The following is a 22,531-nucleotide window of genomic DNA, read 5'->3' on the forward strand; positions in this document are numbered from 1 at the left end:
CCAGACAGTTTCACGTTCCAGGCCGTTTTTACACCTCTGTTGTTCCTGATGTGTCAAGTAGGGGAAGGAGGATGTACGGCAAAATTATTAAACCAACACTTGACACTGGTCCCATCTATAGACATTGACTAATTGAGAGTTTTGTTGTAGTTTATTTTGTGTGTGAATTTAAATATAAAGATTACATTAAGATATCAGATGATCTGCACTATGGATTAAAATATCTGTAAATATTCACTGTTGGTCTGCATACATAGCCTACAGGAAACAAATTGAATTAATGGAGGCTATATCTTTAACACCAAGCATTTCTGCAGACTCTGTGGGAAATTTCCAAACTCCTTAAAAAATGCAGTTGTTAAGCCCCTCCTGAAAAAGAGCAATCTTGATAACACCATTTTGAGCAATTTTAGACCAATATCTAATCTTCCTTTTATAGGTAAAATGATAGAAAAGGTAGTTTTTAATCAGCTGAACAAATACTTAAACTCAAATGGATACCTGGACAATTTTCAATCTGGTTTTCGACCGCATCACAGCACAGAGACAGCACTCATTAAGATAATAGATGATATTCGCTTAAATTGTGACTCTGGCAAAATATCGGTGCTGGTATTGCTAGATCTCAGTGCTGCGTTTGACACTGTCGATCATAACATACTACTAGAGAGACTGGAAAACTGGGTCGGGCTTTCTGGGATGGTACTCAAATGGTTCAGGTCATACTTAGAAGGGAGAGGCTATTATGTGAGTCTAGGAGAGCATCAGTCTAAGTGGACGTCCATGACATGCGGAGTCCCACAAGGGTAGCCTGTATATGCTTCCACTAAGTCAAATAATGAGAAAGAACCAAATTGCCTATCACAGCTATGCTGATGATACCCAGATTTACCTAGCCTTATCTCCAAATGACTACAGCCCAATTGACTCCCTCTGCCAATGCATTGATGAAATTAATAGTTGGATGTGCCAGAACTTTCTTCAGTTAAACAAGGAAAAAACTGAAGTCATTGCATTTGGAAACAAAGATGAAGTGTTCAAGGTGAATGCATACCTTAACTCTAGGGGTCAAACAACTAATAATCAAGTCAGGAATCTTGGTGTGATTCTGGAGACAGACCTTAGTTTCAATAGTCATGTCAAAGCAGTAACTAAATCAGCATACTATCATTTAAAAAACATTGCAAGAATTAGATCTTTTGTTTCCAGCCAAGACTTGGAGAAACTTGTTCATGCCTTCATCACCAGCAGGGTGGACTATTGTAATGGGCTCCTCACCGGCCTTCCCAAAAAGACCATTAGACAGCTGCAGCTCATCCAGAACGCTGCTGCCAGGATTCTGACTAGAACCAGAAAATCTGAGCATATCACACCAGTCCTCAGGTCCTTACACTGGCTTCCAGTTACATTTAGGATTGATTTTAAAGTACTTTTACTCGTATATAAGTCACTAAATGACCTAGGACCGAAATATATTTCAGATATGCTCACTGAATATAAACCTAACAGACCACTCAGATCATTAGGATCGAGTCAGTTAGAAATACCAAGGGTTCACACAAAACAAAGGGAGTCCTCCTTTAGTTACTATGCCACCCGCAGTTGGAATCAGTTTCCAGAAGAGATCAGATGTGCTAAAACACTAGTCACATTTAAATCTAGACTTAAAACTCATCTGTTTAGCTGTGCATTTATTGAATGAGCACTGTGCAATGTCCGAACTGATTGCAATATATATTTTCACTGTTTATTTAATTTCTTTTTATGTAAAATCATTTTCTAACTGTTTTAAACTAATTTTAAATAAGTACAGTTTTAATCATTTAATTTTTTTTTAATTGCTTGTTTTATTCTTGTTATTATTTTTCTTCATTATTATTTTACTTTCTTTTATGTAAAGCACTTTGAATTACCATTGTGTATGAAATGTGCTATATAAATAAACTTGCCTTGCCTTGCCTTGCCTTAATGTTTTGAAAAAAATATATATACATTAACACTACACATTTACTTAGTGAATTGAAAAAATAATAATACACATATTTGGATCAAATGGACAATTTAATGATACAGGATCTACTGTAGCCTAAGTATAGCCTATTCACTGTAGGTTTTCATATATACGGGAGATGGAGTGATATATATGTTGTTGTGAGTTTATATGAAGTTACATTGAGATATGACCCAAATTTAGTCCATTTTCATTAAACCACGGATGGCAGATCGACTATTCTGACAATGTCTTTCATAGTTTTCTGGACCTTGACAGTGTAATTTACTTGGCAGTTAATGGTCCAGTCACAAGCCTCCCGTTTTTCATCCAAAAGTTTTTTAAATTGTGTTCCGAAAATGAATGAAGCTTTCACAGGTTTGGAATGAAAGTGAATAATGACAACATTTTCATTTTGGTCTGGAGTATCCATTTAAGTCATGAAATAAAGAGTCTGCTGTTGAGCTTTGAAATGTTATTTTCTTGGACATTCAGTATTTGCACAGTGCGAAGCTGCTCCTCCTCTAAACCCGACAACAGCAAGAAAGTGCAAGTCATGCTTACTTATCATGTTGATAAACTTTATTGATAGCTTTATTACTCGGGTGTAATTTAAACGCACATTATATTAAATGTTATAAAATCTTAAATTGTGGTTATCAGCAGACATAACATCTTGGTTATGTATGGTAACCCTCGTTCCTTGAAGGAGGGAGCGGTCATGTTGGTGACCGACGAATTGGGATATTGCTTCGATAGACCAATCTACTTTGAGTGTGAACTAAACGAGCCAATGCATATTGGCATTCAATTATTGCATCCAGCTGCCGCTGATGACAGCATGAGTATAATAAGGCAACAGGTGCAATACATAGCCATTCCACTGAGAACAGGGACACTGTGGAAACCCCATCCTTCCTGAAGGAGTTTTCAGAAGCAAATACACATATAGCATCCGTTTAGGAAGTGATTGTAACTAGAGGTCGACCGATATATCGGTCAGCCGATATATCGGGCCGATATTTGCCATTTTTTAATATATCGGCATCGGCCGATATCCGTGTTTAGTAGCACCGATTTAAAGTCAGGCACGTCTGCGGGCAGCCCCGTGTTATTGTTGCAGTGGAAATTGCTGCTGCGTATGTGAAGGACCCCAAGCCAAAACTTTTGGAGGATTCAACAACAGTCCTGGGAGATAAAGGTAGCCAGAGAATTTCATTCTGTAAATGGGGTGGAGAAGTTGACAGCTCTCACAAACACTGCAGCGTGATTGAGGGCTAAGTTACTCTGACCCACTCACAGACAGCACCGCGCTCGGAGAGACAGCTTTCCTGGAGCTGCCCAGAACGGCGAATGACATTTGTTTGGAAGCATGGTTTTATGCAGACAATAACCAGGTTTCCATCCAACTCATTTGTATTTAGGGATGTCAATATTCGATAATTTCCATGATCGATCGTCGTTTAAATTAACTTTCAATTAATGACCTTAATGCTGCAAAATGCATCTGCAGCGGTATATTATTATTGTGTGCAAAAGCCACTTGGAAAAAAAGCTTTCTCACCCTAATTAAAGGGGTTTTAGTATGAATAAAATGCCAGTAGCAGGACTGTAAAATGAATAGATGTGATTATGATCATTTGATAAAATGAAGAGAGCGCGCCATACGTTGGAGATCATTTTACTTTGTTGACTGTTTCCCATCAAGGAGACCGCTGAATGCGCCTCTTTAAATGGTTTCGTGGTGCTCGTAGTTGTATTTTAAAACGCAACTGCTATGTTTTCAAATGACACTATAGTAGTGGTGCAACGGATCATCATTGATCCGTGATCCGTTCGGATCAATATCTTCGGTTCGGCACACACGTGACCCGCGGATTGATTTATGAAAAAAAAGAAAAAAGTTGCGCATGGCGAGCGGAGGAACGGAGGAGCTCGAATGCCCCGCACATTTTGGCTTCCCTGTCAGATATAATGATGAAGGAAAGAGGTTAGAGTGAAAAGATTGTGCCAGATCTTTATGAACAGGAGAAAATAAAGTTGTGGATGAACTATCCCGAGCATCCTCTGTTGCGCTCACGACAGAAGGGTGGAGAGCTCTGTGACGATAACTGCTCACCATCACAGCAGACTGGGAGAAGCCATGTGCACTTTAAGTTGATTTCATATATTTTAACTGAATAATTTAATGTTAATAAAAAAAAGACGAAACGTATGTTTATTTGTCTTGGCCTTTTTTTTTTTCTTTCTTTTTTTTGCTGATCCGAAAAATGATCCGATCCATACGAGGACGAGCAAACGGGTTTGACTAGATTTGGAGGTTATTGCACGTCTCGTTCTGCACATATCCAATTGTTTCTATATTCGCTATGTATCTGAACGTTAAACTATAATATATTTTTTTTTTTTAATGTAAACTAGACGGAAAAAATCATCCTCTTCACATGAGCAAACACGTCCTTGGAATAACAGCAGAGTGGACCGGTATACGGTCTATTTAAACTGACCAGTGTAACCTTTTAAATGTTTGGTTGACTTGCACTTTAGATGTTCTGTGTCATTTATACCAAACACAAATGTTGCTGGTTGCTAGTGTGTTTGCAGCACTACTGTTATTTATTTTTTATATATTTAATTTTTTATATTTTTCAGTTTAATTGATTTTTATTTCTAAAATTATATTTATTTAAATGTATATTTAAGTTTACATTTATGTTCCAGCAAACTTGAAAAATTCTACTTGATAAATGCTGTAAAACTTTTATGTAAATGATTGACACACATATATATATATATATTTATATATATATATATATATATATATATATATATATTACCTGTTTTATATAATTAATACTTGGTCAGTTTATTGATTTGTTTGGTTAACTTTGGATAAATTTTTATTATAATACCGTGCAGTGCACAAAATTAAGATTCGAGAGATGGTTCAAGTCAGTGCTAAATAAATGATGATAAGTTTAGAAATGTTGTGCATCCACTTATTATTAGTGTGACATTTTAGCATGCAAATGAAGGGGAAAACTTCAAGATATCGGCCCTAAAAATCGGCAGCACATATCGGCCATCGGCTGACCCTGACCTCTAAACATCGGCTTCGGCTATAGAAAAACCCATATCGGTCGATCTCTAATTGTAACCCTCTTGGGAAGGCAGAAGTCTGCCGGGTAAACGCGGGCTCTAAGGCTATACCGTGGACTATACAAATACGAGTACCACTTAGGCCTCAATATGGAATGCCGCATCCAGCTCCCAAGGGTGATGGAGGATCTCAACAGGGTCTACAGTATGGACACTCTGGAGCAGTTTTAGCAAGCCGACACTAACCAGGGCCTCTCAGTGCCACTACACGTTTGAGGTGAGAATCTAGCGAACGTGTAGGGCATCGCCCAGCCCATCTCACAATCTCACACAGATACTGGGCAAAGTCCAGGGGGCCGAATAAGAGGTCTCTGGAGAGGCAAACAGGTCTACCTTAGCAACTCCAAAATGTTCTCCCGGGAGCATTGCTTGAGACAGCTCATCGGCTGTACGGTTGAGCAGCCAGCCAGTGGTGGAGGCATCCATGTAAACCACAACATGCCTACAGATCTGTTCTAGGGGCTCCCCTGCCCAGAGGAACGTAAGTGCTGACCACGGGTTAGGGTTTGACGACAGGCCGCTTTAATTTGGACCCGGTGAATGCCATGCTTCCACGCCCACCTCAGGACTCAGCCATAAAGCCAGTGCTGGAGCAGTCTCATATGTAACAGACTGAGCAGTGTAAGTATCACTGCCGCCGTCATATGCCCCAGGAGCCTCTGAAAAAGTTTCAATGGGGCCGTTGTCCTGCCCCTGAATGTATTCAAGCAGGCTAGCAATGACCGTGCACGTTCCTTTGTAAGGCATGCTGTCTGTTCAACCAAGTCCAACTCCATACTGAGAAAAGAGATCATCTGCTTGGGTGAGATCTTTCCCCAGTTAACCTGAAGGCCCAACAGGCTGAGGTGCCAGAGCGTCAAGTCCCTGTGTTTGCACAACTGAACCTAAAACTGTGCTAGTATAAACCAGTTGTCTAAATAGTTGAGGATGCGAACACATTGCTCTCTGAGGGGAACTAGAGCCCCTTCTGCGAGCTTCGTGTAGACACGGGGAGACAGGGACAGCCAGAAGGGCAGGAGAGGGGTGTGAGTGTGGGGTGCAAGGCTCACCTAGTTCCACAGGTTGACAGAGGGTGCATGAATAGGGCCTTTGTTGATGCTCTCAAACTGTCTGCATCTGCCATTTGGCGAAGCAGGAGGTCCAGTGCTTGGCCGTCCGTGACTCTCCGTGCCCTCCTGGGACCCAGAGATAGAGCTTGTCAGGATAGGGTGCTACAAACCACCTTAGCACCTTCTCCACAGGCTATATGCTGTAAGCATCGCCGGACAGGCCAGGCAATACCTACAGACCAGGGAGGGGAGGCATGGTTTGCCCTGCCGAGTGGAGGTTGTATTAGGATGCAACTGCATTGCAACTGACCGCTCCACTGGAGGAACCCCTGTATACCCCCTCACTGCACCAATGGAGGTCCAATGGATACCAATGGTACACTCATTGAAGGGGACCCAGTGCGTTCTGTGGGTCACTCCACTGGATCAGAGGTGCTGGAGGAGTGATGGTCCCCAGAGGGTTGGTTTCCTGCGGCGTTTGCCACCACCCACACTACTGCTGGAAGTGGTTCTCGACTGTCGGCCACCAGAACGAGCCCCAGATCATGGCAGCGGCAATGGGACTCCACCCCACTTAAGGTAGCGCAGCCTGGTTGGCAGCTCCGAGATGCAGTCGGAAGATGACTCATCCACGAAGGCCACCTCAGAGTGCTTGATGCCCAGACACATGAGGCAGCTGTCACGCTGTCTAGTCTCTGTTTCCCTGGGTGTCCACTAGTGGGCTCACTTCCCCTTAGGCACTTCACCGTAGGCACTAGATTTCCTCTAGTCTTGTCCTGTCATCAAAGTAATTGCACTCCTGTTAATTGCACCAGGTGCAGTCACTTTATTGTCATTAGCCTCCCTATAAATACCAGTCTTTTCCTGTTGTTTGTATGGAGTCCTTACCCGTCATGTATCCAGCCTTCTCGTTCCCCGAGATTCATCCCAGTCTGCTCGTCCTCCAAGTCCTCTCGTTTCCTGAGTTCCCTTTCCTGTTCCTTCCCTTTTGTTTGTTTATTTTGGACTGTCTTTCGGTATTGACCTTTGCTTGTTCTGACTACGATTTGGATTACCCATCAATAAATACCTGCAATTGGATCACGCTGTTTTGTGTTTATTTTGTTATTAAAATGTCCTTTGATTGTCCGCCGGTTCCCGCCTACTTCTTCCGGATGAATATTAAGGTTAATTCATTACAATAACGCCCAGGCCTCTTGACCTTCACTGTTGTCGCTCCGGTTTTATATCCTTCCATCTCCTACGTGGGACTCGAGACCGGCGGTGGGTCGCAGGTGTCACTGATTTGCCCAATCATTGCCGGCCTCACTCCTTGTTCCCACGTCCCTCAGCCCCGCCCCACTCGCCACATGGTTCAAAAACTATTAGCATACTGAGTTTTAGAATAAATATAATTTCATTGATTCCACTTCAATGTGATTGCTTTTTATTTTGTAAATATATATATATATATATTTCTTGATGTAAATGATAGGTGGAAATAAGCTGTTTATTGTGATTTGGCTTTATTTGCTTAAAAAATGTTGTCAAAATATTTTGGAAGTTGAAGATAATTTCAAGATAAGATCCCAGATATTTTAACCCTGATAACTGATCTCTGGCTACCCACATGAAAAAATATTACAGAAAACGAATTCTAGAAAAAGTAATACAATTTCCATTGTAAATACTATTGTGTTTTGAACAAGATGGTAAAGGTAATATAGTAAATTGTAACTTATGAATAGTCATTTGCTGTGTTAATTCTACTATAGTTATATAGATAAATTATTTTAGCAATTACTGTAATACATTTTCTAACACTCCAGTATAGGATACTACAACATGACAGTCATAACATTGCAAGGCAAGGCCTACTAATAAAAACCATGCAAATTCCTTAAAATGAACAACATTATACAACAGCTTAAGAAGTAATTGTTTTTTATTATTGTTGTTCTTGGCTGCATTGTTTAACCTGACATTGCTTTCAAGCTGAAATGGGAGTCTGGCCTTGGCAGTCCCTGAGAAAAAAAGACACAAGTTAATTTATTACTGGTAAATTGACTTGTATGTGTCTTAATTGATATTTCCTTAGTCTTTCTTGGGACGGACGGTTTCACTGGAGTGCCTTTTAATGAGTGGACCCCAGTCAATGAATTTTTTCAGGCCCAGTGTTTGTTGATGCAGACAAACATCAGGGATTGACTTGGCCAGAGTAGGGGCTAGCTCTGGCAGTCCTGACCGCAGACTCTCCAGCCTCTGCACAATACCTGCTAGCACCATCTACTGTATCAACCCATATCCATGAACTTCTCTTTTTTTCTCCCACATCTCTCAGTGAGGAGAAGAACAGAACACCAAGTGAAACTTTGTTGAATTACTTGTTTTCTTGAATGGTGACAATCAGTGTGTTCATTACACTGTTTACTGACTACTGCTTTCGGAGGACAACATATCATCTTGCTTGGAGACCTCAGCATAATTCAGATATCACTTAAAAATGTTAGGAACGTAAGTTTAACTGACACAATGAAACATTTGAAAACATGCATTTTTTTTAACTAGAAAATAACAAAGATCCTACTTTAAAGGCAGTAACTTATTCTTAGAGCCACAAAGTCGAAAAATATTGCCTCTCAGAGCCTGAACACTCAGCCCGTAAATGGCTGGATTCAGAATTGGAGGAAAAATCAAGAAATAAATTGACATAAATATTTGTGTTTCAAATGGGAGATAACTTGTGTCAAAGCGACTTTGTACAATTTCAAAAAAACATCCCACACTATAGTTCATTATTGCAAATAAGTGTGGAGTGCAGGTCTTCAGTGCTTTTATTTTTGACTCTTTAGTTGCAGTAAAGCATATTTTAAGAATATGTCCGTATGAATAGAAAGTCATCACAAGCTGAGGAAAAGTGTATACAACAACAGAAACCAGTCCAATAGTACTCACAACATTTGTGTCATCACAGGACAGTTTAACAAGAGAATAGTTGGAGCAGTAGACTCGCCCTATAATGTTTCTACATTGTGTCAAGCGCAGAGTCAGAATAAATAACAATGAAAATGCCACTAAAGGATAACCCCATGAGAAAGCTATTAGTTTATACACTTTTGTGATCGTCATAATAGTGTGATACTGCAGTGGATAGCAGATGGCCACATAGCGATCATAGCACATCACTGACAAAATGGTGAACTCTATGATAGCATATGTGTGCAGGAAGTAAGTTTGAGCCTTACAGCAGGCCAGAGATACCACATGAAAAGGAGACATTAAAGTAGATAGCAAGGGGGGAAGCAAAGCTGTGCTACCATAGATGCCATTTGCAGCCAAATTACAAAGAAAGATGTGCATTGGTTTATGAAGCACTTTGTTGCTAATAACGACAAAGATCACAGTGATGTTTGCTAAGAGTACAAGCATGTATAACATGAAAAAGATGACAAAGTAAAGGTATTTAAGGTCTTCCATTCTGTAAAAGGCTTCCAGTATTATCAATGACACAACTGATGAGTTTTTCATATTTATAATGTTCAACACACTGTAAACACAATATTTAGATTAAAATGTTCCTTTTTTAGATTCAGTCTTCATTGTCTCTAGGTGCTGGCAATAATCCAGTCAATGTGTGAAGTTAAAACGCCTACAAACAGTAGTCCAAATAGTTCAAATCAAATGAACAGAACAAATAAATAACACATCACGGCTCTTACTTTACTGTGCATTCATGTTGTTTATATAGAGCATTGTGTATAATTTGGATGGCTGTCTTGGGGTTTCAGATCACATGATGATATTCTGTGTGTGCAGTATTCTTCTGTGTATTCTTCTTGACTCATTTTTTTTTTTATTCTACATTTATTGTACCATTAAAGCCTGACTGTTAAAGCTTGACATTAAATAATAATTGAAAATAAATAATATAAATAATCTTTTATTTTATTATTATATTTTTTTATGTAACAGTTGAACTGGAGATAATTTTGGAGATTTAATGATGGAGATATTGGAAATGACAGGAGTTAATGGTGGAGATCACACAGGAGTTCATGTTGGAGAATGCTGTAGATAATGTAGGGGGTCACTGGAGTTAACGTGTGAGATCAGGGAAGATTGCTGGAGTTAATGTTGGAGTAAACATTGGAGATCTCTGGAGTTAACACAAGACTGTGATCTCCAGCGATCTCCAGAGTTTACTCCTGTGGTCTCCATTGTTATCACCAGCTATCTCCAGCTTTAAGTAAAAAAATGTTTTTCCACATAATGTACATTATTGTTTCCAATACGCATCAATTTTTACAAAGCTAATTGTTCTAAAAAAGCAAGGTGTACTCTGATTGGCCAGCTATCCAGTGTGTTGGCTAAATGACTTAAGCATGTAATGGAATTGTTACGCCCCTTAACATACTGTAATGCTGTCTCCCAGCAGGACAAAGCTCGGTCCAGCTGCTCTGCTTATGTACATCCCATCATCAGTTCTCTTTTAGCAGTTCAGTCAATGTACTATAAGGAGTAACTGAATAACTCAGGATATTCGTTTATTTTTCGCATCAGTGTCAGGCATGTTTATAAACCGAATACCTTAAGTAATTTGTAGATTAGTGCGTACTGGAGACGTGAACCGTTTCAAATGGTTCAGTTCGACTTGGTAAACAGGTTTGACTGATTCACTAAGAAGATTTGGTTAAATAGAATGATCCGCGATCTGGACATCACTAGACAAGACAAAACCAATAAAACCCATTACAAACAAGGCATTAGTTGCATTCAGTGGGGACATGATAACTGATCATAATGACTTATACTGTCTTTTTACGTGTTGTGTATTGCGCTGCGTAAACATAAAACCATGGCTGCATTTGTGATCAGAGAAACAACAAACAACAAGCGCTACTCTACACTGCTCAAAACTCACGTTTGAATCATCATTGGCAAATTATTTAAATATAAATAACTTACTTACAGAGTCAGAAGCGCCAGACTGTCATTGCAAAGTTGGAACTGCCCAACTTTATAGAAACAGCCTTTGTTCACAGACACATTGTAGGCTACTGGTGCAGGAAACAGTCTTCATCCTCCATAAAATGCATTGCACACATGTGAATATTTAGGTTGAACTTTTCTGGAACAGTGTTGTAAATACAACTTAACCACTGATTTCTAGTTGTGTCCTGTTTTAGAAGGTGAAACAAAGTAATTTCGGTTTCACAACAAAACACACAGCGACTCCACAACATGGCTGCAGCGGCAACAGCAAGAATAAAAGTTACACCTTCTTTCTTTGCATGAACATTTGGGTGGTGTTATGCAAATCTTCCCACATCATGACGTAGACATGATTTTTAGAAAGGCGTGGTTGACTCTTAACTTTGATAAAGAATATCTCTTTGGTTTTGAGACTTTAGTCTTTGCAACTTTACATATCTTCTTTATGCACCAGGAATTTGTAACACTCCAAAGAGAAAGGAAAATTTGAATATGAACTTTAACTCCTGTGATCTCCAGCATTATCTCCAGTGATTTCCAGCTTTATTTTCAGCAATCTCCAACATCCACTTCTGTGATCTTCAACATTATTTCCAGCGATCTGCAATGTTATCTCCCGTGATCTCCATAGTTAACTCCAGTGATTTTGTGTTAATTTTAGCAATCTCCAATGTTAACTCCAGCGACATCCAATGTCTTCATAAATACTCTTGTCTGCTCCCATATGCCTGTGCTGAACCTACAAAGACATCATTAAAACTTTTACTCCATCACTGACATACCTTGTCTGATCATGTATTTAACTGCTATTACTTTACATCTGTGCAATAAATACCTGCTGATTTGGTTCATAACATCTAGTGTCATATGTCTGGAGTTGTGTGACAGGTGACATTATAGAATTTAACTAAAATGTATTAGCTAAAAAAAATTATCAATTATCAATCAAATTAACAGAATAATTGTAGTGGACTGTATACAACATGCTTGTTTTTCAGCAGTTTTGATCAGGGTAATAATTTAGAAACCTTCGGAAATTGCATATATGAGCTTCAGACTCTAAAAATGGCTGTGATAAAAACAAACCAATTGGCAACCCAGCACTGGGTAAATATTTGACAGAACCGAGCATGCTGGTTTACACATTTTAACCCAGCAGGATGGGTTGTTGAGAAAACCCAAAATATATTCATTTTTACCATTTATGTGTTAGCATTTTTGTGATTCTGGGTTATTCTTGCTTGGTTTTATTCTAATAATTTTGCCTATGCTTAAGAAGACAATCATGGATTAATAAATAATGAAGAATACAGGTTATTTAGACTGTACAAAATTATTTTTAATACCATCTGACATTCATAAATGTGTTAAAATTTGTACCAGTGACAAACAGCATGTAAATATGTAATTTCTTTTTTATTTTTTATTTTTATTTTTTAGCAAAAATCACATAAATACAGTTGCAATAAATAAGACAATTAGTTCTGAATGGCATGTGTCTGTTTAACTGTTTACATATTACATTTTGACATGTTTAACTGTTTAAAGACACAGTGAAATGACATTGACAGTTAAAATTTAAAATGACAGAAAATTCAGAATCATTTAAAGATGTCCTAAAATTGATATCAAGTATATAAAGACTTCTAGGTAGATGCGCACTGCTTAGGGTAGTTAAATTAAAATTCTGTCAGTTATTACTCACCTTCATGTCTTAACAAACCCATAAGACCTTCGTTCATCTTCAGAACACAAGTTAAGATATTTTAGATGAAATCTGAGAGCTTTCAGACCAGGGTGAATAATAAAGCTGTTCATTGATTATGATCAATGCCTGAGAGATCTGCTGGGATTTTCAAATCGCCATGACAAATGGATGGGTTTTGTGGACTCTGCGCGGTTAAGGAATTCCACGTTTGTTCCAACCAAATATTTTAATTGCTTTTTGACACTTCTCAGTGGAAAAACAAGTCATTCAAATCTAATGTTTGAAAGCAATTGCCATACTTCTCCTCCAGAAACTTTTTCAGTTTCAGAGAGCTTCCATGGTCAATTATATCAAGTTAATAGAAGATAAAATTTTTGAATCCTTCAGACTGCAGTCCAGCAACCGCCTCTTGTCTCAGCTTCTCATTCCGTGCAGTAAGGACAATATCTCCATTGAAACCTGCTTTGCACACCCCTTTAACAATTGCCAGTCCGATGCCTTTGCCACAGTAACTAAAGCCACTCTTTTGAACATTTTGGGTTTCTAGTCTGCCGTTAAGTCCTATACGGGGAGGCTGCAGATCTGGAACAGGCAGATCTTCGGCCCAGACAGTTTCACGTTCTAGGCAGTTTTACGCCTCTGTTGTTCCTGATGTGTCCAATAGGGGAAGGAGGATGTTCGGGTGAAATTATTAAACCGACACTTGAAACTGGTCCCATCCACAGACATTGACTAATTGAGAGTTTTTTTGTGTGTGTGAATTTAACTATATAAAGATTGCATTACGATATCAGATGATCTGCACTACTACTAAAATAAATAAAATAAAATATCTGAAAATATTCAATGTTGGTCTGCAAACATAGCCTACAAGAAGACAACTGAATTAATGTTTTTGAAAAAAAAAAAACAATACATAAACATTACACATTTAATTGGTGAATTAAAATAATAATAATACAAGTACAGTATTCGGATCAAATGGACAATGCAATGATACATGATCTACTGTAGCCTAATTATAGCCTATTCACTGTAGGTTTTCATATATACAGGAGATGGATGATATATATGTTGTTGTGAGTTTATATAAAGTTACATTCAGATATTAACCAAATTTAGCCCATCAGACATACAGTGTAATCATATGGACTAGCAATGAATATTTATTAACATGGATTCATGCTTTAGTATTCACTATTTGTTGTCATACAGCAGTGTTTGGAATAACGGCGTTTAAAAGAACGGCAGTCAGTAACGGGGTAATCTAACTAATTACTTTTCCCGTCGTTACAACGCCGTTAACGTTACTGAACTTTAAATGCGGTGCGTTACTATGCATTGATTTAATGTGCAATCCGAACGCACCCCTTGCTCACACAGCGAGTGAGCAGGTGGGTTAATAACGAGATAAGCGATTATGATTGGCTGAGGCAGAGTCATGTGTTTCATGGTAGCCAATCAGAGCCAGTGTTTTTACACACACTCGCCAGCGGCGCCAAACACACACAGTCACACACACGCAACAGCTACACAGAGATTTGCAGCAGCAGGAGAAATGGCGAGTCAGGAGCAATCCGATGAAAAGTTGGCATTTTCAAGGTGGAGATATAAGCACTACTTCAAATTCATTTTAGTCAAAGGCAAGAACGTGCATGTAATGTGTGACACACGCATCTACAAAGCTAGTGGCCAAAAACACTTTTCTTACAAAGAGTGCAGGATAAAACTCTGTTGACGTGCAATAAATCTCGAAAGTTATGTACGAACACCTGTCTGTTCTACTTATTTCAACTGACTTGTGAAAACTGCTAAAAAAAAATACTTTGACATATAGCAACTTTTTTTTTTTTTTTTTACAGTAACGCAAATAGTTACTTTCCCTGGTAACGAGTTACTTTTATTATAGAGTAATTCAGTCACTAACTCAGTTACTTTTTGGAACAAGTAGTGAGTAACTATAACTAATTACTTTTTTAAAGTAATGTTCCCAACACTGTCATACAGTAATAGAACAGTGTTCAGCAATTGTAACATTATAAAGCAATGAGAATACTTTTTTGTACGCAAAGAAAAGAAAAATAATGACTTTATTCAACAATTTGTCTCCTCTGTCTCTCCGCGTCCACTGAACCTATTCTGACAATGTCTTTCATACTTTTCTGGACCTTGACAGTGTAATTTACTTGTCAGTTAATGGGGCAGTCATAAGCCTCCCGGTTTTCATCCAAAATATTTAAAAATGAGTTCCAAAGACGAACAAAGCTTTTATGGGTTTGGAACGACATGGGGGTAAGTGATTTATGACAAAATTTTCATTTTGGGGTTCTGTATCCCTTCAAGTAGAGATGTTCCGATACCCTTTTCCCCTTCCAGGTACCGATTCCGATACCTGGGCTCGCGGTATCGGCCGATACTGAGTACTGATCCGATACCTGGGCATGCATCTGTACGTACAGCTGCGCCCATCATCCACAGAGACATAGAATTTGCATGAGTAATATTTAAATAGTATTTTGCAGTTTAATATTCACAGACACTAGTACATATTCGGCTACAGTCTGGAGCCCTGTGCTTAGATTAACGCGGAAGCGACTGAACGCAGCTGCAGGTACCGAATATACTCTGAGTCGGTAACTTACTACCGGTACTACAGAGATGCTGGTATCATCACATTTTAAAAATTTTAGCACTCGATTTGGCACTGAAGTCCCCGTACTTGTGGCATCCCTAGTCGCCGTTTTACTGTTTGGTTGGTCCAGTCTGAAATACTGCTAAACATCGGACATACTGCTAACCCATTTTCATTTCTTCTTCGCTGCTCTAAAAGGGGTTGCTTGTGGCAATACAGCACAACTTCCTGTGTTTGAGCAGCGAAGAAGAACCGTGCAGTGGTTAGGCAAAGCTAGCGGTCATAACTAGGTCTTGTTTAAGGTCTTGTTTTTATTTATGGTATCGGATCGATACATGGGTTCAAGTACTTGCCGATACCAATGCCAGAGTTTGTTGTGGTATCGGTGATATTTCTGATATCAGTATCGGAATCGGAGAAACTCTACCTTTAAGTCACAAACTAAAGAGTCTGCTGTTCAGCATTGAGTTGTTATTGTACTATTTGCACAGTGCGCAGCTGCTCCTCCTCTAAACCGGACAACAGCAAGAAAGTGCAAGTCATGCTTACTTAGCATGTTGATAAACTTTATTAATAATACATTTAAATGCGCATTATATTAAATGTTATAAAATGTTATATTATAGTTATCAGCAGATGTAACCAGTAATAGGTTATCAATAGATGCTAAAATGTAAAATTGCTTGATGAGAAACACACTTTCAAATACATTTGGCAATGACTATATATTACAATGAAAGAACAACAGTTTGTCATTTTTGTTTAGGCTAATAACACTGAATGAATAAAACTAATATTACCCTAATGTAAAAAAAAATTTTAAAAAGAAAAAAGATCTCGAAGTATTAACTTGAGATAGTTCAAAAACTATTAGTTTACTGGGTTTTAATATAAATAAAAATTAAAATAAATATAATTTCAGTGATTCCACTTGCTTTTTTTATTTTATTTTTATTTTTTTATTAGTATTCATGCAAATGATAGGTGCAAATAAGGTTACAGGTAATAACAAATTTAATGTCAAAATATTACAAACACAATAGGTTTTGCCTTTGTAATGACAGAATCAGAGAGTGTGAGTCAAGAAGGCATGCAAGGAAAGCATTTAAAATCTGTATTGTTTATTGTGATTTGTCTTTATTTGCTACCATCCACTGTTCAAAAAATGTTGTCAAAATATTTCGCAAGTTGAAGATAATTTAACAGATCCCAGATATTTAACTGATCTCTGGCTGCTCACATGAAAAAATACTGTATTAAATTATTTCTAGAAAATGTAGTAATATTTCCATTTTAAATTCTATAGTGTTTTGAACCATATTATAGTCAAGGTATTACAGTAAATTGTAACTTATGTATGGTCATTTGCTGTGGTAATTCTACTATAGTAATATAGATAAATTATTTTAGCAATTACTGTAATACATTTTCTAACACTCCAGTATAGGATACTACAACATGACTGTCATATCATTGCAAGGCAGGGCAAAACATATACTAATGAAAAGCATGCAGATTCCTTAAAATGAACAACATTATACAACAGCTTTAGAAGTAATTGTTTTTTATTATTTTTGTTCTTGGCTGCATTGTTTAACCTGACATTACTGTCAAGCAGAAATAGGAGTCTGGCCTTAGCAGCCCCTGAAAAAATAACAAACACATGAGTGAACTTATTACTGGTAAATGCACTTTTATTTGTCTTAATTGTTATTTCCTAAGTCTTTCTTGGGATGGAAAGCTTAACTGGAGTGCCTTTTGATGAGTGGACCCCAGTCACTGAATTTTTTCTTTTTAGGCCCAGTGTTTGTTGATGCAGACAAACATCAGGGATTGACTTGGCCAGAGTAGGGGCTAGCTCAGGCAGTCCTGACCACAGACTCTCCAGCCTCTGCACAATACCTGCTAGCACCATCTACTGTATCAACCCATATCCATGAACTTTTCTTTTTTTCTCCCATATCTCTCAGTAAGGAGAAGAACAGAACACCAAGTGAAACTTTGTTTAATTACTTGTTTTCTTGAATGGTGACAATCAGTGTGTTCATTACACTGTTTACTGACTACTGCTTTTGGAGGACAACATATCATCAACATATCATCAAAATGTTTGGAAAGTAAGCTGTTTAATTGACACAATGAAAAATTTGAAAACATGCTTTTTTCACCTAGAAAATAACAAAGACCCTACTTTAAAGGCAGTAACTTATTCTTAGAGCCACAAAGTCGAAAATTGCTTCTCAGAGCCTGAACACTCAGCCCATAAATGGCTGGATTCAGAATAGGAGGAAATATCAAAAAATAAAGTGACATAAATATTTGTGTTTCAAATGGGAGATAACTTGTGTCAAAGCGACTTTGTACTATTTCAAAAAAGCATCCCACACTATAGTTCATTATTGCAAATAAGTGTGGAGTGCAGGTCTTCAGTGCTTTTATTTTAGATTCTTTAGTTGCAGTAAAGCATATTTTAAGAATGTGTCCGTATGAATAAAAAGTCATCACAATCTGAGGAAAACTGTATACAACAACAGAAACCAGTCCAATAGTACTCACAACATTTGTGTCATCACAGGACAGTTTAACAAGAGAATAGTTGGAGCAGTAGACTCGCCCTATAATGTTTCTACATTGTGTCAAGCGCAGAGTCAGAATAAAAAACAATGCGAATGCCACTAAAGGATAACCCCATGAGAAAGCTATTAGTTTATACACTTTTGTGATCGTCATAATAGTGTGATACTGCAGTGGATAGCAGATGGCCACATAGCGATCATAGCACATCACCGACAAAATGGTGTACTCTATGATAGTATATGTGTGCAGGAAGTAAGTTTGAGCCTTACAGCAGGCCAGAGATACCACATGAAAAGGAGACATTAAAGTAGCTAGCATGGGGGGAAGCAAAGCTGTGCTACCATAGATGCCATTTACAGCCAAATTACAAAGAAAGATGTGCATTGGTTTATGAAGCACTTTGTTGCTAATAACGATAAAGATCACAGTGATGTTTGCAAAGAGTACAAGCATGTATAACATGAAAAAGATGACAATGTATAGGTATTTAAGGTCCTCCATTCTGTAAAATGCCTCCAGTATTATCAATGACACAACTGATGAGTTTTTCATCTTAATAATGTTCAACACACCGTAAACACAAATTATTTAGATTCAAATGTTCCTTTTTTTAGATTCAGTCTTCATTGTCTCTAGGTGCTGGCAGTTATCCAGTCAATGTGTAAAGTTAAAATACCTACAAACAGTAGTCCAAATAGTCAAATCAAATGAACAGCACAAATTAATAGCATCATGGCTCTTACTTTACTGTGCATTAATGTTGTTTATATAGAGCATTGTGTTTAACTTTGGATTGCTGTCTTGGGGGTTTCAGATCACATGATGATGATGTTCTCTGTGTGTAGTATTCTTCTGTGTATTCTACTTGGATGAAAATTTTTTATTTATTCTACATGTATTGTACTGTTAAAGTCTGACATGAAATAATAGTCTGATTTTATTTTTTTATTTTATTATTATAATTGTTTTATGTAACAATTGAACAGTTGAACTGGAGATAATTTTGGAGTTCACTTTAACGATGGAGATATTATTGGAGGAGTTAATTGATATTAATTAATATTGACAGGAGTTAATGGTGGAGATCACAGGAGTTCATGTTGGAGATTGCTGTAGATAATGTAGGGGATCACTGGAGTTAACGTTGGAGATCAAGGAAGATCGCTGGAGTTAATGTTGGAGTAAACATTGGAGATCTCTGGAGTTAACACAAGATTGTGATCTCCAGTGATCTCTAGAGTTTATTCCTGTGATCTCCATTGTTATCACCAGCGATCTCTCTGTGGTTCCAATCGAAGACGGACGCATTTTCTCCCTCTCCTTCCCTTAACTCACCTGCTTGCTCTCTCATCTTGTTTTGTCTATTATCTAATACTTCTGAGAGACTCTCTCGCACTGCTCTCCAAACTGAAAAATCATGGATTTGATCAACTGGTCTCTCAACGCAATTGACACCATCTTCTCAACGAGAAGCTTGGATTAGGGGGAACCTGACTGCCCTGCCGGAACACTCGCAGCTGGTTATATGATGGTCATGTGGTATAGGTGGTGGGTCGTGTGTCTGGCGGCTCCTGTTATATCGTTGAGGATATTGAAGACATCTACCTATTCGTAACCATGATAACAGGTCTTCTGCTGATTGGATTAGGCTTTGCCCTGGGTTATCGAAGAATTCAGAAAACGGGAACAGCTGTCCAAAGCCTCATTAGGCTGCCCATTGTTATGGTTATGGGTGTGTTTCTTTCTTGGTATTTGTTGGTTTTGTTTTTCCTTGTGTTGTAGGCGGCCGCAGAGATACAGGACACCTGACTCGCATTAGGAGATGGAGATAAATATCGTGGTTTCATGCAATGAGGGAGGCAGGGAGAGTTGACATCATCTCTGGCTGGCCTCGGGTTGCCTCGCTGTCTGAATTTTGTATTGTGTAAACCCCTAGATTTTGTAATAAATATTAATTATTATATTAATTCAGTGGTGTGGCTGTCCCATCTTTGTTGCGGTTACGAGCTGGCCGTAACACCGTCATGATTGAAGCAGTGGGCAGAGCGGTAAGCACTGAGACTGAGACTATTAACCGCAATATGGATACCATCACAGAGAAGCAAACGGCTTTGCAAAGGAAAATGGATGGATTTGGAGACCAGAATGGACAAAGAGAGTAACCAGTAAATTAGAATGCGGCTACTCGCCCCTAGACCAAACAATCACAATCTTATCTTCTTTCGGCTCCCCTCTACCAGAACTGGCCTCTGCCAAGGCCACTTTTGGGAACAACATCTACCCTGGAAGAGCACTGCAGCAAGACGCTCTTGCTTTCATCCCCCCAGTCCACTGACACCTGCTGATTGTTGACTCTGTCTAGGACCTGACCAGGACTGTCTCCATGGCAACTGTTGTGTTGCTATCACAAGCTGCGGACTGATGCACCTAGATTTGAATGCCAGCTCTCCAGGCCTACAAATACATGAACTCTTACATACATACACACACACATACGCACATATATACAGATACGGATTCAACCTCCACAGCCCCCATCCCTCGCCTTCGCTGCTTTGTACCGCTAGTCTGACAAGCGGTTCTGTGACCAGCGCCGAGAATGTCTGCAGGACTGGATGGCTGCTTGCCTGTGCTGGATTACCTCGACTCCCCACACTTCCCCTCCCCTGTTGCAAAGTCGTGTGTTTATGCTGTATTGATTATGTGCGTTTGTTGCTGAGCTGTTTTTTCTGTTCTCACACTGTACTCCCAAAGGAGCATAGTCTGGGTGTTGTTATTTTTTGTCCTCGCTTCCCTAATGTTATGCTGTGTCTCTTCCTCAATTCCCTGTCTTCCTGTCCTGTCTACCCCCTTGTCATATTGTATGTATGTTGTGTGTATATATATATATATATATATATGGACAGGTTGATGGCTAATTTCGCTGGTACTTGTGACTAGTGACCATAAAGGGCTACTACTTAATGGATGAACTTCTCCTCATACGCAAAAATAAAGACTTTTCAAATTCTGCTGCACTGTGCTTCACTGAAACCTGGCTGAGTGATCTGCCGGAGTATATCAGCTGTTCAGAGTCGATCGCATTGCAGAGTTAATGGGGAAAACGAGAGGTCATGGATTGTGTTTCTACATCAACGAAAGTTGGTGTTCTGATGTAACAATGCTGAAAAAGTTATGGTGTCCTAACTTAGAGGAACTCATCATAAACTGCAAATCTTTCTACTCGTCGCTGGAGTTTTCCTCTTTCATTCTTGTGAATGTGTACGATCCTCTGGATGCGTGCGTGAGCGCTGCGATGCAACAGCTGGCCGAACAAATAACTGAAATGGAGCAAAGGTACACAGACTCTATTTTAATAATTCTTGGAGATTTTAACAAGTCAAATCTCTCCCGTGAACTGCCAAAATACAAGCAGCACATTACGTGTCCCACCAGAGACAGCAATATATTGGATCACTGTTACAAAGGAATAAAGGAAGCATATCACTCTGTTCCACGGGCAGCTTTGGGTGACTCTGATCACTGTTTGGTTCATCTTATACCGACCTACAGGCAGAAACTGAAATCTGCTAAACTTGTATTAAGGACCGTTAAAAAATGGACTTATGAAGCAGAGAGTGATTACAAGCTTGTTTTGACCTCACTGATTGCGGTGTTTTTGAAACTGAAGCCACAAATCTGGATGAGCTCACAAGAGACTGTAACTTCATATATAAGTTTATGTGAGGATATGTGCATCCCCACCAGGACATTCTTATCATTTAATAATAATAAACCTTGGTTTACTGGGAAACTCAAAAACTTTGTCACACTAAAGAGGATGCTTACAGAAGTGGGGATAAAATATTGTATAACCAGGCCAGGAACAGACTAACAAAGGAGATCAGAGTGGCAAAAAAAAAAAACTACTCTGAAAAGCTGAGAAAATAGCTGTCAGAAAACATCCGGCATCAGTATGGACTGGTCTGAGGAACATTATCATGTACAAAAAACACCACCCCCACAGTCTGTGGAGAATCAACAACTGGCTGACGATCTGAATGTGTTTTACTGCAGATTTGAAAAGGATAGTCTACCAGCCCCATCCGTTTTGATCTGCATTTCACACATTCACTTACCACCCCTGTAACCCCCTCTCTCCCTCCCTGCCCCACCATTCAACCTGTGCTTAAGGTCTGTGTAGAGGACGTGAACCAGGTCTTCAGGAAGCAGAAATCTAGAAAAGTTTCCAGATGGTGTTTCACCTACCTGTTTAAAAGTCTGTGCTGACCAACTGGCCCCCATCTTCGCAAAGATTTTCAGATCATTGGAGCTGTGTGAAGTTCCCTGCTACTTCAAATGCTCCACCATCATTCGGTTCCCAAAAAGTTCAAAATCACTGAACTTAACAACTATAGACCTGTTGCTCTCACATCTGTGGTCATGAAGTCACTTGAGAAACTGGT

The 22,531-nt window shown here is 38.8% G+C and overlaps 2 protein-coding genes across 2 annotated transcripts; both read right to left on the minus strand.

Moving 5' to 3' along the window:
- Positions 1–8,760: 8,760 nt before the first annotated feature.
- LOC132130242 (olfactory receptor 52Z1P-like) lies at positions 8,761–9,705 on the minus strand. Its single transcript, XM_059541945.1, has one exon. It carries the CDS (start codon positions 9,703–9,705, stop codon positions 8,761–8,763), a length of 945 nt encoding a protein of 314 aa, XP_059397928.1.
- Positions 9,706–17,696: 7,991 nt separating this feature from the next.
- On the minus strand, positions 17,697–18,638 carry LOC132130243 (olfactory receptor 52Z1P-like). Its single transcript, XM_059541946.1, has one exon. The coding sequence runs from the start codon at positions 18,636–18,638 to the stop codon at positions 17,697–17,699; it is 942 nt and encodes a 313-aa protein (XP_059397929.1).
- Positions 18,639–22,531: the final 3,893 nt, after the last annotated feature.

This window comes from Carassius carassius, chromosome 47 (genome assembly GCF_963082965.1).
Source record: "Carassius carassius chromosome 47, fCarCar2.1, whole genome shotgun sequence".
NCBI classification, from domain to species: domain Eukaryota; kingdom Metazoa; phylum Chordata; class Actinopteri; order Cypriniformes; family Cyprinidae; genus Carassius; species Carassius carassius.

Bases quoted from the DNA above. Each gene is read 5' to 3' on its own strand.
- LOC132130242 (XM_059541945.1), bottom strand. From the start codon at position 9,705: ATGAAAAACTCATCAGTTGTGTCATTGATAATACTGGAAGCCTTTTAC.
- LOC132130243 (XM_059541946.1), bottom strand. From the start codon at position 18,638: ATGAAAAACTCATCAGTTGTGTCATTGATAATACTGGAGGCATTTTAC.